This window comes from Mesoplodon bidens (genome assembly GCF_964165515.1).
Source record: "Mesoplodon bidens genome assembly, chromosome: 4".
NCBI lineage: Eukaryota > Metazoa > Chordata > Mammalia > Artiodactyla > Ziphiidae > Mesoplodon > Mesoplodon bidens.
In genome coordinates, this window is record NC_138160.1 from 114677531 (window position 1) to 114692899 (window position 15369).

General features: G+C 45.1%; 1 protein-coding gene across 1 annotated transcript in view; it reads left to right on the plus strand.

Annotated features, from left to right (window-relative positions):
• Positions 1 to 397: 397 nt before the first annotated feature.
• Positions 398 to 15369, plus strand: part of PCBD2 (pterin-4 alpha-carbinolamine dehydratase 2) — a 48665-nt gene continuing 33693 nt past the window's right edge. Inside the window, exons 1-2 of the mRNA XM_081233966.1 lie at positions 398 to 955; positions 3787 to 3918. Of these exons, the coding sequence (XP_081090092.1) occupies positions 872 to 955; positions 3787 to 3918 (216 nt within the window). The 5' untranslated portion in view covers positions 398 to 871. The remainder of the gene's footprint in view (positions 956 to 3786; positions 3919 to 15369) is intronic.

Sequence of the window (15369 nt, forward strand, 5' to 3'; positions counted from 1 at the left end):
AATTACACCTCAAAAAAGAAAAAAAGGCAAAAGAATGATAAGAGAATAAAATAATAATACAAATATAAAAAAGAATAGTCCTTTTATCGAAAAATAAATATATTTTAAAAATTTAGCTAAATCTGTCCACATGTATCTCCGAGGTGCCTAACTGTGTACCGTGCGTGTGCTACCTTCTAGAGAGCACTATGAGCTAGGTTTTCCAAACTATTTTATCTAGGCAAAGAGAGATGAGCCAGTTTGCCCAGGGCATTGGCAGCTAAGTAATAACAGAGCAGAGCTTACTTTCCAACCGGCGGCTCCCTGCCTTATAAGGCCCTGATGCGGATCACTATGGTTCACTCAACCGCGAGCAGAGGGGAGTGGTCCCCAATCACCCCCCGCCCCTCTGCAGCTCATCTGTTCCTGCCCCTGCCCGCGACGTCCTCCCGCCCGCGCGCACTGTTTGCCCCACCGCCCAGAAGGGAGCCCAGTGCGGTCAGACGGCCGGCGACAACCCGAGGCCCGGACACCGAAGAGCGAAGCGGAGGCCCATCCTCATCGCCTCGCCAGCACGCCTACCGCTCTCGCACAGGCGGGAAACCCGGCACCGGGCGGGGATGACGGGGACGGGCCGCAGAGCCGGGGTTGACAGCATCTGGGCCTGCGGAGGCCTCCCGGGGGCCTGCCGCGCGTCCGCCTAGATGCCGGCAGCGTCGCCGGCCATTGAAGCATCTGGGGGCCTTCCGGGGCAGGTCCGCGTCTGGGCCTGCGCGGCGCGGGGCCGGGTTGTGCGGGAAGTCCTGGGCCGTGGCTGGGAGCTGCCCGCTCGGCTCCTGACTCCGGGCAGGGGCGGGCAGGCATTGCGCCGGGCAGCCCTCGGCCAGAGATTATGGCTGCGGCGCTGGGGGCACGAGGGGCGACGCGGCGTTGGTTCGCGGCGCTGCGGGGCAGGAGCCAGAGCCTCGCGGCCATGGTAAGTGACGAGGGCTCGCGGTGCGGGAGGAGGGCGAGGCCCCGCCGTGCCGGCCGAGAGGCGGAGGGACCGGCGCAGGCCCCGAAGTGGGCCGGGCCTTCGGGCTGGGACTTTGGGTAGGCATGTTTGGGCACCTGCCCCCTGCCCGACGCGCTGGTCTGAGACAAGGGTGGCCGCAGCATCTGACAGTTTTTCCTTGGCCTAGAATTCCGTCTTAGCCTACGAAATTGCCAACCGGAAAACAAACCAGGACGACTTTCGTTAAAAAAAAAAAAAAGTGAATACGAAAAGTAGTTGTGAAAATATTTCACGGTTAGGGACTCTATGTGATTAAGGTGGCGTTGGGTCCTCTAGATTGTGCGCTCGGTGAGAGCAGGCACCGTCTCCGTCTCGGCTCGCTTGCTGTGAACGGGGCACTGAATGTTGAATTAACTCATTTACCTTGGTGTTAATTTTTTTGAGGAATTACCAATAAATTATTTTTTTGGTTGCACATTGATTCTTTCCTCTTCCGACGGGCGTCCCGTCCGTTTCCCCGCTTTAGAAGTTAACATTGGGGGGTAAGTTAACTTGAGGGAAAGTTTTAACTTGCAGCACCACCTAGTGGGAAAATACTGCATTAAACTCACCATTTCATTTTCTTAGATTGTTTGCCAGAGCCCATTTGGCAGTTTGAAATTCTTTAATAGAAGAAATATAAAGTAACTCGATGATGGAGAAGATGAGCACTCTGTTTTGTGGCCATTAAGGTGAGAACTTAAGATGAGTGCTTACTGTCACCTAGGCGTGTCCCAGGGCATATCTGTGTCTAGGGTGCTGGCGATCAAGTAAAATTGTGGGGTTTGGGGAGGGATGAATAAACAGCCGCTGTTGGAGTGGCTGCCACATGCCAGGCTCTCTGCTGGGTGCCTTCACACTTAAGATCTCTTTAAGCCTTAAAAAAATCTGGGCAGGTGGATATTGTAACGTCCCCACTGTAGAACGCTGCTACTCAGTGAGAGGCTAAGTGATTTATTCAGCACCCACACCTGAAAGTAACAAAACTAGGCTTCGAATCAAGGTTGCTCTCCAGATCCTATGCTTTCCCCTGTCGCTCCCCACACCTCCCACAGGAAAAAAAAAAAAGGAAGTCCACCACAAAGGGTTCTGCAGAGGGTATGTCTCCAAGGGGACCATTTGTGTTATGTAGGTGAAGTGACTCCATTTCACAGTCCTGAACACGGTCCCTGTTCCTAGGCAGACATCTGTGGTGAGCACACATTGACCTCACTGGGGATGTGGATGGTGGAGAGGGCGGAGGAAAACAGCTCAGAATGTGCTCCACAGACTCCGGGTGACTGCTGCATTGCCCACAACATGGTTAATAGTTTTCTTTGCAGCTACTCAGTGATTCCAAAATAGTTTGAGTTGAGTTAAAATATTTATTTAATAAAAATTTTGGCTTGTTTCCTATAGCAGGTCTTTATGTGAAATTTTTCAGAGCTGTCATTGTAAAGCTAATCGATACATTGGTTCTTAATAGTAAATGGTTTTTGATAACAAGCCTTTAAATGTTTTTATTTAATTAAGAGGTATTCTCACTTTCTCTTTTGTTAGTTGTAGGGAAGGGTAGCTGGCCTAGCAAGGAAGAGAAACTAGAAAATTGACTCATTAGCATCCTTTCGTCCTTGTAGAATAAGTTGTCTTTAGGGTTACTTACTTTGCCTTCTTAATTACATTGATGTCAATGATAAAGGGTTGTAGGATTTCTGAAGTGGGAATGTGTTGAAGTTTCATGGCAGAGGATACAGCTCAGCCCCCGGTTGCCCTTTGATAAGGAGCCCTCACATTAGTCCAGTCTTTCTGGGTGCCAGTCCCTCCCTCATCTGAGACGATAGTAACCCTGCATATAGGGAAGACAGGAGGTACTGGTGGGCACTTATGCCAGAGCGAGAGCATAGCTCTTCTGACTTCTCCTAGAGTGTCCTTATCTTCTGTCTGACATGCTGCTTAGAGTTCTTACAGTTAAAAAACAAATAGCATGGAAAGTGTGGGCCTGTTAACCAATAGAATTCGGATTTGGGAATGTCTTCACCAGGATGAGTAGGAACAAGGTGGACAGTTGCGCACAAGTGCTTCTGACTGGGCAGCGCTCTGGCCAGACAGTTGAGGGAGTTTGTCTTACTGGTGTTTCTGAGAAAACTCATTCCGCTAAAGCAGGGGCTTTTTACCTGTAGTCCAGAGGGTCTGTGGACACCCAGAAGTTATTATACAAAATCCCCTGTAAATGTGCATTTGTTTTTTCCTCTTTGAGGATTGGTTTTCATTACAATTGAAAGGGGATGGTGAACCCGGATAGTTGAGACTCACGTGAGTAAGGACTGAAGGCTACTAAGGTGCTTTGGGACCACCCAAAGAGCAGTAGACCAGGAGTTTAGAGCCCTGGGTTCCAATCCTGGTTCTGCCGATGGACTTGCAGGGTTTCCTTGGGTGTGTGTGTTTGCCGCCGTTTCCCAAGTCCTGGAGTGCTGGCCATTGGTGATGATCTTTGGTAAGATGGACAAATGGTTGATCTCAGCTGTGTCTGTAATAAACCAGAGAAGCTGAATTGTAAAGTTTGAGGCATATGTAAGGGGTGATAAACCCACATACAATGGAGACAGCTTATTCTGTACAGAGCTAGCCTTGTTTTTTGAGAATTTTGTATTTTGAGAACAAAGTAATCAAAGATGGTTAGAAGTTGTTGCCCTTAAGACTTTTTCCCACCTCTCTACATAAGGTAAAGAGCAGTAAATTTATTTGAATTTAACCAAACCTCTACATTTCAGGTATTAAATGTGTTCTTTTCATAGTCAGCAGATGCTCACTGGTTGACAGCAGAGGAGAGGAACCAAGTTATACTTGACCTTAAAGCAGCAGGATGGTCGGAATTAAGTGAGAGAGATGCCATCTACAAAGAGTTCTCTTTCAAAAATTTTAATCAGGTAATTATTATATATTCCTGCTTGTGCCATGGTCTATTTTTGTCACCTTAGGCTGTAACTCTTTCTAGTACTACTGGTTGTCTGGTGCCCTGTGGATCCAAGATCCAATTCCTTTCTTCCTTAAGAATTCAGTGATAGTTACTCCTTCCTTGTTGACAGTTGCTACCACCCAACTGGGTGATTCTCAGCTCTAGGGGAAGAGGGTGATTTGTGTGATTTGGAAAATCAGATTCTGAAACCACTATTGCTCTGATTTGGTGTTGGTTAGGATATTTAATTTCCTTTCAAATTTTGAATAACATTAACAGAGAGTGTGAGCTTTTTATACTGATCAGAAGGGGACATGAGTAAAAATGGTTGAGAAACATACACCTGCTTGACTTATTTCCCCTACTTTTCTTGGATGGTTGTCAAGTTTTCTCTCTCCTTATAGTTGCATTTCTGTCTCTAAATCATCTCCCAAGCTGCACCCTCTTCTCAGATTGGCTTATTTTCTCCAAGCCCAATAGCCAGCCCTTGAAGCTTTTCTTTCTTTCTTTTTAATAAATTTATTTATTTATTTATTTATTTATGACTGCATTGGGTCTTAGTTGCTGCATGTGGGCTTTCTCTAGTTGTGGTGAGTGGGAGCTACTCTTCGTTGCGGTGCACGGGCTTCTCATTGCATGGCTTCTCTTGTTGCGGAGCATGGGCTCTAGGCGCGTGGGCTTCAGTAGTTGTGGCTCACAGGCTCTAGAGCGCAGGCTCAGTAGTTGTGGTGCACGGGCTTAGTTACTCCACGGCCTATAGGATCTTTCTGGACCAGGGCTCGAACCTATGTCCCCTGCATTGGCAGGCGGATTCTTAACCACTGTGCCACCAGGGAAGTCCTGAAGCTTTTCTTAAAAGCTGGTCCCTGCCTTGGAGAATTAGCCTTAACAGGGGAACTGTTCCATTAGGGCCCCACCCTGTTTAGAGAGTCATCTCCCATCAGTTCTTACTCCATTGCATTTATATAAGGTCAGTGCTTTAGACTATTTCATGTTTGTTCAGTTAGTTTGATAATCCTCTGGACAGATTTATTGTTTTTATTTATATTAGGTGTCAGCATCTAGAAGGCAGAGATCCTGTTGGCTTAAATAATTGTCTATTGTACATAACACAGTTCTGGGTACAAACAAGCATTTGATAAATGCAGACATTGATTACAGTGTTTGCTTGTTTCTGGAAGGGTGTCTGAGGACCAGATTTCCACCAAAGGAACCTTGACATGTTTTCCTAGTAAATGCCGTTGGCTCCACTGTGCTGCATGCCCTATTCTGGTCTCCATCCATCTGGCTACCAGCCTTCTGCTGTGTCTCCAACTCCTGAGGAAACCTGGACTAAGCCGACTCCTTGTCCCTGCTGCCCCACATGCTCAATGGCTCTTGTCAGGGGCTTAGCACTCTGTGGCTGGTGGCAGGGAATCCCATTGGTACAGTAAGCTTGTGCGTAAGCTCTAGGTAGCATTTTCCAAGCTTATTAAAATTCTTACATGTGTACAGCCTGACTTCTTTAAGCCTGGGCTAATTTATTGGGCTTGAACATGTGGCTTAAAGTACTTGAGTAGTGTTGCCTCAGACTCTGCCCATGAGTCAGTCATCCAGCCCCACTCTAACCGTGTGCTCAGGGTACTTTCGGAAATGGTAGGGGGAAGGGAAGCTGTGCAGGGTATCCTTGATTAATTGTAACGTTATTCACCAGGACATTTAATTTTCTTGGCTTTTCCCCCCACCACCCCCTTCACTCACCTTTTAGGAGAAAGAGGCAGATGACAAGAAAGTCAGCTGATGTCAGGGAATGTGTGCAGAGAACCAGCACTGATATTATATCCTGGGGTTGGTTTTCTAGCCAGGCTCCTATGACTTCTGCATGTAATGGCCTGTAGTGGCAACTGATGTCATGACAAGTGTCAGTGCCCACCAGCCAAAGACCACCAGGAACATACCAATAGCTGAACAAGTTAGGCTTTTTGCTTGTTGCGGTGAGGAAGAGTGCACACCATAGGGAACTGTGGGGCATCTCAGGAAGATGGTGTTGGAAAGACTTACTACCGGATTTGGGCTGGTGTTGGTGATCTTTAAGGATCAGAGCTTTGCTCTGGGTTGGATGCTGTCTGCAAATGGGCTCTTCTATGATTCACTATTTTAATAAATCTTACCTGGAGGGAGAATGGACTGAAGTGGGGCCAAAGCTGAAACTGGTAAAGAAGCAGCAGTCACTTATTAGCCAGGAGAGGCGGGTGCTTGGTGTTTTGTGATTTGGACAATGTTCTCGTTTTGTTTGTGTTGAGATAACATTGCAGAGTGATATCTGTGATACTCTGCATTACATTATTGTCATGATTACAATAATCATTACAAGAGTGGTTTTATTTTTGTCCTAATCCTTCATGGTCACAGAGTGGCCTTGTCTGATGTTGCTGTTGCTGTTCAGCACCAAGGCCTAGGTTTGGGTACCCGGCTGGCTCCTAGCAACTTGGAGGCCTAGGTGGTAGTCCAAGCCAGCTCCCAGGTGTCAGGGCTACTTCTCCCTTTTTTGCAACTAATGTTTAGAGTGATGACCCTCTGGCACTGATGAATCCTCACTTATCTTTCATTTATTTTTCAATACAGAAAAGGTATTTTTTAAAATTATAAAACAATGATATAAAACATTAAAATAGGATGGTGTAAATAAAAATTTTCCCATTGCAACTACTTCCATCTTTTTACCTATTCTTTTACCTAGTCTTTCTCCATATGTATAGTTTATTCACAATGTGGCAATTGTACAAGCAGTTAAATTTTTTTAAAGTAGTTTAATTTTTATTGTAAAAGTAATATTCATTAACAGATATTTACTAAGCACCTTCTCTGTGCCAGGCACTATTCTAAGCTCATGTAGCTCCCTTTCTAGCAGAGAAGATAGACAATAAACAAATGAGCAAATAATATAATTTCACGTAGTGATTAAGTCATGAGGGAGAATAAGGTAGGATATTGCGATGGGGAGTGACGGAGGGGTGAGCACACTATTTAAGATGGAGGGGGCTGGAAAGGCCTCTCTGGGGAAGGGACATCTGAGGCCTGAGTAATGTGAGGGAGCTGAGCATGTGAAGACCGAAGGAAGAGCATTTCTGGTGGAGAGACAACAAGTACCAAATTCCTGGAGCAGGAGTGATCTTGGTGTGATTGAGGAAGAGCCAGGGGGCCAGTGTCTGGAGCGGACAGAAAGGAGAAGAGGCCGAAGAGAGGGAGGGGCCAGAGCACTGGAGCCTTGTTGCCGTGCAAGGAGCTTGGATTTTATTCTGTGAAGGAGAGCTCTTGGAGGATTTCAGGCAGAGAAGTGCCATTATTCAGTTTATGTTCTAAAAAGATCACCCTGGCTGTTCTGCTGTGAACAGGTGGTAGAAGGGCAAGAGTGGCAGCAGGCAGAATGTGTAAGTTGCCGTGTGACAGGCTAGGCAAGAGATGGTGAGAGACGATGGGGGAAGCAGTGGAATGTGGAGAGAAACGCAGGATTTCTCATTTATTTTATAGATGGAACAGTCCAGACTTGCTGTTAGATTGGATGTGGGGGAAGGAGAGGGTCAAGGATGATCCCAAGGTTTTGGTTCAAGCTGTAGGGTAAAGGGTGGTGCCACTGGTACCATTTACTTGGCTGGGGAAAGTGGAGTGGAGAGCAGGGTAGGGAATTAAGAATTCCGTTTTGGACATGTCAGGTTTGAGATACTTACTAGTCACCCAACTGGCAATATTGGATCAGCAGTTGGTGATATGAGGTCAGAGTTCAGGCTGGGGATAACAGTTTGAGAGCCGTCAGAGGGGATCATTGTCCTGGATCGGCAAAAGTGGGCAGGTGGAGTTGCAGGCATGGTACCTCCATTGTGATAGGAAAGAGGGCTGAGTGTATGTGTACAGATGCAGGTAGGTTGCCACGTTTGTCTTGGGAAGAAGAGGTAGTTTTCTCTTCTGATGGCTTCTATTTTTTTAGTGAAGTCATCAGTTGAGAATGAGTCGGGGTGGGAGGGAGGAGTGTTGGAGATCTGGAAAAATAGGAAAAGGCATGAAATAGTCCTCTTAGAGACTAAGACAGTGAAGGAACTGTGAAATGTGGTCGGTTGCTGGGCAGTTCTCAGTGTCACTGGAGATTTATGGGCGAACATTTAAGGTGAAGATCTTGTGTGTTTTGTCCAGCCATGTTCAGCTGCTTGGGCACAGGCTTGGAGTAGGTGCAGGGTTGGGCTTAACAAGGGCTGAACTTTTTTTTTTTTTAATTTATTTTATTGAAGTATAGTTGATTTACAGTGTTGTGTTAATTTCTACTGTATGGTGATTCAGCTATATACATGCATGCACGTGCACACACACATATTCTTTTTCATATCCTTTTCTATTATGGTTTATCACAGGATATCCCTGTTCTCTACAGTAGGACCTTGTTGTTTATCCACTCTCTATATAATAGTTTGCGTCTACTAAACACAACTCCCAGTCTATCCCTCCCCCACCCCCTTCTTCCTTGCCAACCAGAAGTCTGTCCTCTATGTCTGTGAGTCTGTTTCTGTTTCCTGGATAGGTTCATTTATGTTGTATTTTAGATTCCACATATAAGTGATAGCATATGATATTTGTCTTTCTCTTTCTGACTTACTTCACTTAGTATAATAATCTCTAGGTCCATCCATGTTGTTGCAAATGTATAATAATCTCTAGGTCCATCCATGTTGTTGCAAATGGCATTATTTCATTCTTTTTTATGGCTGAGTAATATTCCATTGTAGATATGTACCACATCTTCTTTACCATTCATCTGTCAGTGGACATTTACGTTGTTTCCATGCCTTGGCTATTGTAAATAGTGCTGCAGTGAACATCGGGGGATGCATGTATCTTTTTGAATTATAGTTTTGTCCTGATACATGCTCAGGAGTGGGATTGCTGGATCATATGGCAACTCTATTTTTAGTTTTTTTGAGGAACCTCCAAACTGTTTTCCATAGTGGCTGCACCAATTTACATTCCCACTAACAGTGTAGGAAGGTTTCGTTTTCTCCACACCCTCTCCAGCATTTGTTATTTGTAGGCTTTTTCATGGTGGCCATTCTTACTGGTGTGAGGTGGTACCTCACTGTAGTTTTGATTTGCATTTCTCTAATAATTAGTGATGTTGAGCATCTTTTCATGTGCCTGTTGGCCATCTGTATGCCTACTTTGGAGAAATGTCTATTTAGGTCTTCAGCCCAATTTTTGAATGGGTTGTCTGTTTTTTTTGTTATTGAGTTGTATGAGCTGTTAACAAGGGCTGAACTTTTGCCAGATGAGTGCAGTGGAGGAACAGGGGGCAAGGAAACTAAGGATGTGTGCAAGGGAGGGTCAAAACATTGGACTTTGGAGTCTAAGCTTGTGAGGAGGGAAGTGCAGTTGTGATGTGGGCGATGGAAAGTGAAGAGGTCAGAGTGTCAAGTAATATAACCTTTTTGGAGAGCAATTGGGTGATGTCTATCGACTTTTAAAATACCCATTGTCCAACAATACCCATTGTACGAATCTAGAAATTTATCTTCTAGGTACAGTCCCCCGTGTATGCCAGATGGCTATGAGAGGATGTCCAGTCTAGCCTGTGGACCTGTCACTTTTTATTGTGAGCAGGCATTTCCACATGCGTCTGTATGCCTTGCTAAGACTATGTCTCCCTCACTGCAGCCCCGCCCTTAGCAGGAGTTAGGGGAGGCCCACTGTGCTGCATGTGACAGCACCTCTCCTGGCCTCAGCTTTACACGCTGGAGGGAGCCGTGGTCAGAGCTGATGACCCCCATCTCCCCTAAGAGACTTCACACTGGGTATTAGCATGTGTTTTTTTTTTTAGTCTTTGCTGAATATATAGGTAAAAAATGTTCTGTCTTTTTGCTCAATAGGATATGAACATTTTCCAGTTCTTTACATAGCCTTGTCTTTTTTTTTTTTTTTTTTTTTTTTTGCGGTACGCAGGCCTCTCACTGCTGTGGCCTCTCCCTTTGCGGAGCATAGGGTTCGGATGCGCAGGCTCAGCGGCCATGGCTCACGGGCCCAGCCGCTCCGCGGCATGTGGGATCTTCCCGGACCGGGGCACGAACCCGTGTCCCCTGCATTGGCAGGCGGACTCTCAACCACTGCACCACCAGGGAAGCCCCATAGTCTTGTCTTTTTACTTACAGTAAATCTCCAGGAGTAAGATTACACTTGTTGGGTGTTACTTTTTTTTTTTTTTGGCCGTGCCTCACAGTGTGGGGGATGTTAGTTCCCCCACCAGGGATGGAACCCACGCCCCCTGCAGTGGAAGCACGGAATCTCAAGAACTGGACCACCAGGGAAGTCCCGGGTGTTACAGTTTTTAAGTGGTTTGCTTATGTAGCGTGTGTGAAATGGTATTATAAGTTTGCTTTAGAATCCATTTCTTTTATTACTATAGAAATTGAACCATACATTTTAGAAACCTTTTCATTGACCCTGGATGGAAAAGCTACGTCTCAAAGCTTTGGGTTATTCTAGGTTTTACCATAAGAAGTAGCTAGTAAAATATATTTGGACGTTTTTCCTCTTAGAGGTTTTATTCCAAGATATGGTTAGTTCCAAAGAGTCCACATGCATTTGATAGCTCAGATCGGCGCAAATACTTAGCGAATATAAATGTGAAAATTCCCGAGGGATCCTAATGGCGTAGGTGGATGAAGTGGCCGTGGGTTTTGGTCACTGTTAGCCCACTGTCTTTCCTTGGTGGCGGTGCAAAGGTAATGATGAGACTCCATGGGTATTCCGAGCATGGCAGTGCCAGGGCCGAGGCAGGAAGTTTCGACACTTGGAGTACTTGGACTTAGGGTGGGGTTGGCATTTGTAAAGGAGTTTTGCTTTTTTTCTGTTCATGTAGACATAAGGAGGGAGAGGTCTCTGAGTGACATGTAAACGTATTCTAAGGTGTTTGGCAACTGCAGGGTGATAGTGTTGAAAGAACAAAATGTCAGTTAGAAATGTGGGTGTGAGCCTTCCATAAAGATACATTTTGTTAGGCATTGTCATGTGGGGACATGTGGGAAGCTTACAAAATCAGAGGAAATGGGTTTCCATGGTGGCACAGTGGTTAAGAATCTGCCTGCCAATGCAGGGGACACGGGTTCGATCCCTGGTCTGGGAAGATCCCACATGCTGCAGAGCAACTAAGCCCGTGTGCCACAACTACTGAGCCTGCGCTCTAGAGCCCGCGAGCCACAACTACTGAAGCCCGTGAGCCACAACTACTGAGCCTGCGAGCCACAACTACTGAAGCCCACGCGCCTAAAGCCCGTGCTCCGCAACAAGAGAAGCCACTGCAATGAGAAGCCCGCTCACTGCAATAGAGTAACCCCTGCTCGCCGCAACTAGAGAAAGCCCGCGCACGGCAACGAAGACCCAACGCAGCCAAAAATTTAAGAAAAAAAAAAATCAGAGGAAATTTTATGCTTTGGAAGCAGGTTTAGAAGATGAGGCTTTGAACCCAGGCAACAGCTACTCCGGATGCCAGCAGGTGGAGCCCTCCAGGGCAGGAGTCCAGGTGGGCCAGGCGGCATCACAGCCCCCTGGGAAGGCTGTCCCCAGTCTCTCCTTCTTGGATACTGGACCACCCCTGTTCAGCGCAGAAACAAACTTAGTATCAGGAATAGGTAAGAGTGGGGGTAGGTCAGCTGACCTAGTTTGGTACCTTTTGGGTGAATGAAGAGTTCTGGCTGGAGGAGATAAGGATTTTCCACTTGGTAATGGAGAGCAGGTTTGATTCATGAGAGAGGGACCGAGCTTTGTGAAAAAGAACTGTAATTCTCTGCATTCCAGGAGGAGCTCCTGTACCTTGTCTGTACTTTATTAGGTGGGCCTGCCTGCAGGGTATTCAATTTTGTTAGATGGCATCTTATGAACTGGCTGATATTCAGCCAGATTTGACCTACAAAAATGGCTCTTTTACATGGTTCAGTCTAATAGCTTGTCCAAGTTGAGTATCTCTCACCGGGCAGGGTCCAAGCTCTATTTGTGCTTTGTCTTGTTCATCACATTTTGGTAAATGTAACTGCTGCTGTTAAAAGATTTCTGGCACTGGAGTAGGGAGGGGGCTCCTGAATGGCCTCGGCAGTGGTGGCGATGGTGGAGGAGTGGGGTTCTGTGCGTCTAGCAGCAGTAACACCCACCATATGTGAGTTTGGGGTTTGTAAAATGGTTTCTATTCCTGTCCTGGAGCTCCTGCTGTAGAGCAGTTGAAAGTTACTGTTGCTGACTTACTTTGTAAAGATGTTTTATTGAGGAATTTGATAATAGGCTTATGGTTAACATTCTGAAACACTTAGTGAAGTCAAAGGCTTGTTGATACCAGAAGACAGACAACTGTTAATGAAAATCTTAACGATCCTGGCAGGACATGGGTGGAGGTCTCAGGCACTCTCCTTGTGAACGAATTAGTTCAGTTTTTATTGTTCATTAAGTTATGAGTCAGTAATTCAGTAATATAAATGTCACATCTGAGTACTCTTGAAAATGGATATTCACTGCCTGGTGAGGGTAAAGAAACACTCTCAGTGAGGATGTTCTTAAGGCTTCGGCATCATATAGGTTAGAAAGTGTCATTTTGCTTTTAAAGTTTAGGCTATTATCTGTGTGTCTGGGAGCCAGGGAAAGTGAAAACTTGTCTGATTATCACACCAGTTGCTTGCTGTTAACATGTGCCCACTGATGGGCATTTTTAGCCAACTAGAAACGTGAGAAAGTGGTCACAGTTGTCATTGGAGTAGAGAGTAGAGGCGCTAACTTTTAGTAAACTTTACCTAAAATTTGGGAAGCCAGTAAGAATACCTGCGTGGTGTGTTCATGTTGGTTTTCACTTTGAAGTTATTCCTGGAGTCCCGGGCAGGACCCGCTGATGTTGTCAGGTGGTGGCTGGGACGTTGGTTTGGTGTCCACCAGGGTAGGGAAATTAGAGCCTAAAATGTTATCATTTGGAGTCTTGCTTCTGCTGTTTATGTCATAGAAGAGGTTTAGAGCTGATGTATATTTGTAAAAACACATGTGATAGATAGACGAGGGGAAATGTAAAACAGGTGTAAAAAATGCAAATATGACACCACACTGCAATGTGAAAATGTTGTGGTCATTACACCGTCCTTTAATAAAAATGGACTTTTAACTGCATCATTTTTTCTTATAGTATAGTAAACCTTCTGTTTACACAACTTCGCCTGAGTATTTTGTAAAAGTCAAACGGCCAAGAAATATAATTTCCTCAAAAGTCTTTGTCTTGCCCTTTTACAGATGGCGTAAAATCAGGTGTGTAAAAAATAAAAAGCAGTTTGAGCTGACGTGAAAGGTATTTCAGATTTATGCTTTGCAGATGATATTGGTATGATTAATGCATTCATTACTTTTTTTTATTGCTTTTCACAGATAATGTACATGATGCATGGAAAATGTTGTGGGTTTAAATCTTTGCCAGGTTTAGACTGTGACTATCAACAGATGTTATCATATAAGTACTATAATTATTATAAAATAAAAAATTTGTCATGAAATGCATTGACATAAATTTCATTTATGTAAATTGCTTTCATTAGTATAAAACCTTAGTGTAGCTGTTAGGGTTTGTGAAGCACTTTAGATGAGATTAACTTGGTATAATGTGGTCACAAATGGGCTGCTTTAAATTTAACTGACAAGAAAATAACACTCAAAAGTTAGGAAATTACTGAGGCATTTGTTTTCAGCCTGTGTTGCTGGTACCGCTTAAATAGGCTGAATATGAATTAATAACAATGGGCTGCTGGCTCGATAATGACGGAAAATAATTTAAAGGAGGCCTTAAGTAATCACTTAAAAGTATTTTGGTCTTGTTTTCTGTTCTGTTTCTGTTTTTCTTTGGTATGCCACTCCATTGTTTCAGTACAGCCATTATCAATAGTGTTTAGGTTTGCACAGCAAGAGTTTTGTCAACAGAGTTTTGGTGCATTAGGGCCATGACATAGAAACTTGCATTCAGCTGTTTTGAAATACGGACCTTGGGTGCCTGATGAAGAGGCTTTATCAACTCTTTATCAGCTCTTCCGAGCAGTAACTACAACGCTGCACTCACGTTTCTGTGGCCAGGTGGTGACCAGTGGCTTTCTCACCTCAGGAGGCATGTGGCCTACCAGAGCTCACCCTGGCTCTGAGCTCTCTGTGTGTTGCTCTTTTCTCTACATCCTTTTAAACAAAACAAAGCAATGCATCCTCTTCCCTGTTTTGCAGATAATTTACCATCATATTGCCCTTCTGATCCAGGCTGGAATGGGCCATTCTAACTAATTCACTAAAATTAGTCCTCTGAATTTTACAGAAGGTCACTGAACCAGACTGTGATCATGGACTTGCTGTGGTCACACGGGGTCATGTCACAGTTAGTAGGCGCCAGACTCATCTCTGGTTCCCACAGCAACATTTTTAGATCCTACTGTGATATAGAAAGGTGTTTTGTGTTTATTTTTTGATTTCTTCTGGGAGATATCTTGTTTTCCAAGGACTGCTTGTTGGATTACTTTTCTGCCTTTGATGGGTTTGACAATACTTCCCTGAGAAAGGGGCTGTTCACCAGCTAGGACAAACAAAGCTGTGCTTGTGTGGGAGCAACCCAGGTATCACTGTTGAGCAATCAGACATCATTTAATTGTATCGTTAAAATCAGTCTTATCAAAACAGCAAACGCCACTAATGAATCAGTTTGCTCCTGTGCTCTCAGCCAGTAAGGCAGGATTGTGGCCTTCTACCATATCATTCATCAAACTGACTTCAAATGCCCTGTCCTCGCCACTGCAGCACTGGCCATGGACATGCACCAGGTGCCTGGAGCAGACCCAGTTGGGGCTGGGAGCCACGTGGTCTCCCCACTGAGAGCCAGAGGGCCTGGCTCTGTCAGGATCAGAGAGCGTAGCGAGGTCCTTGAGCCAGCAACCACTGAGGGGCTGGCACTGCTCTGGGCCCAAGGCGTGGAAGGAGGAAGATGCAAAAGAAGCAACTGATTCCATTCCCGCCCAGAAGAATTCCTAGTTTTGTTGGGGAGGTGGAACATCTGCCTTGTATAAGATATTGATAGTTGATTTTTTAAAATATTTATTTATTTATTTATTTATTTCGGTTGTGCCAGGTCTTAGTTGCGGCATGCAAGATCTTTACTTGTGGCACACGGACTTCTTAGTTGTGGCATGCATGCGGGATCTAGTTCCCTGACCAGGGATCAAACCCGGGCCCCCTGAATTGGGAGCACGGAGTCTTACCCACTGGACCACCAGGGAAGTCCTGATAGTTGATTTTTTAAATTGTCATGCTAACTGGGCACTAAAATCTGAAATACTAAGAAGCTGAAAGGTGTAATCCAGGAAGTCCGCCTGGAGAGGGGGAGTTTTGATAGGTCTGATAGGTTTTTTTGAAG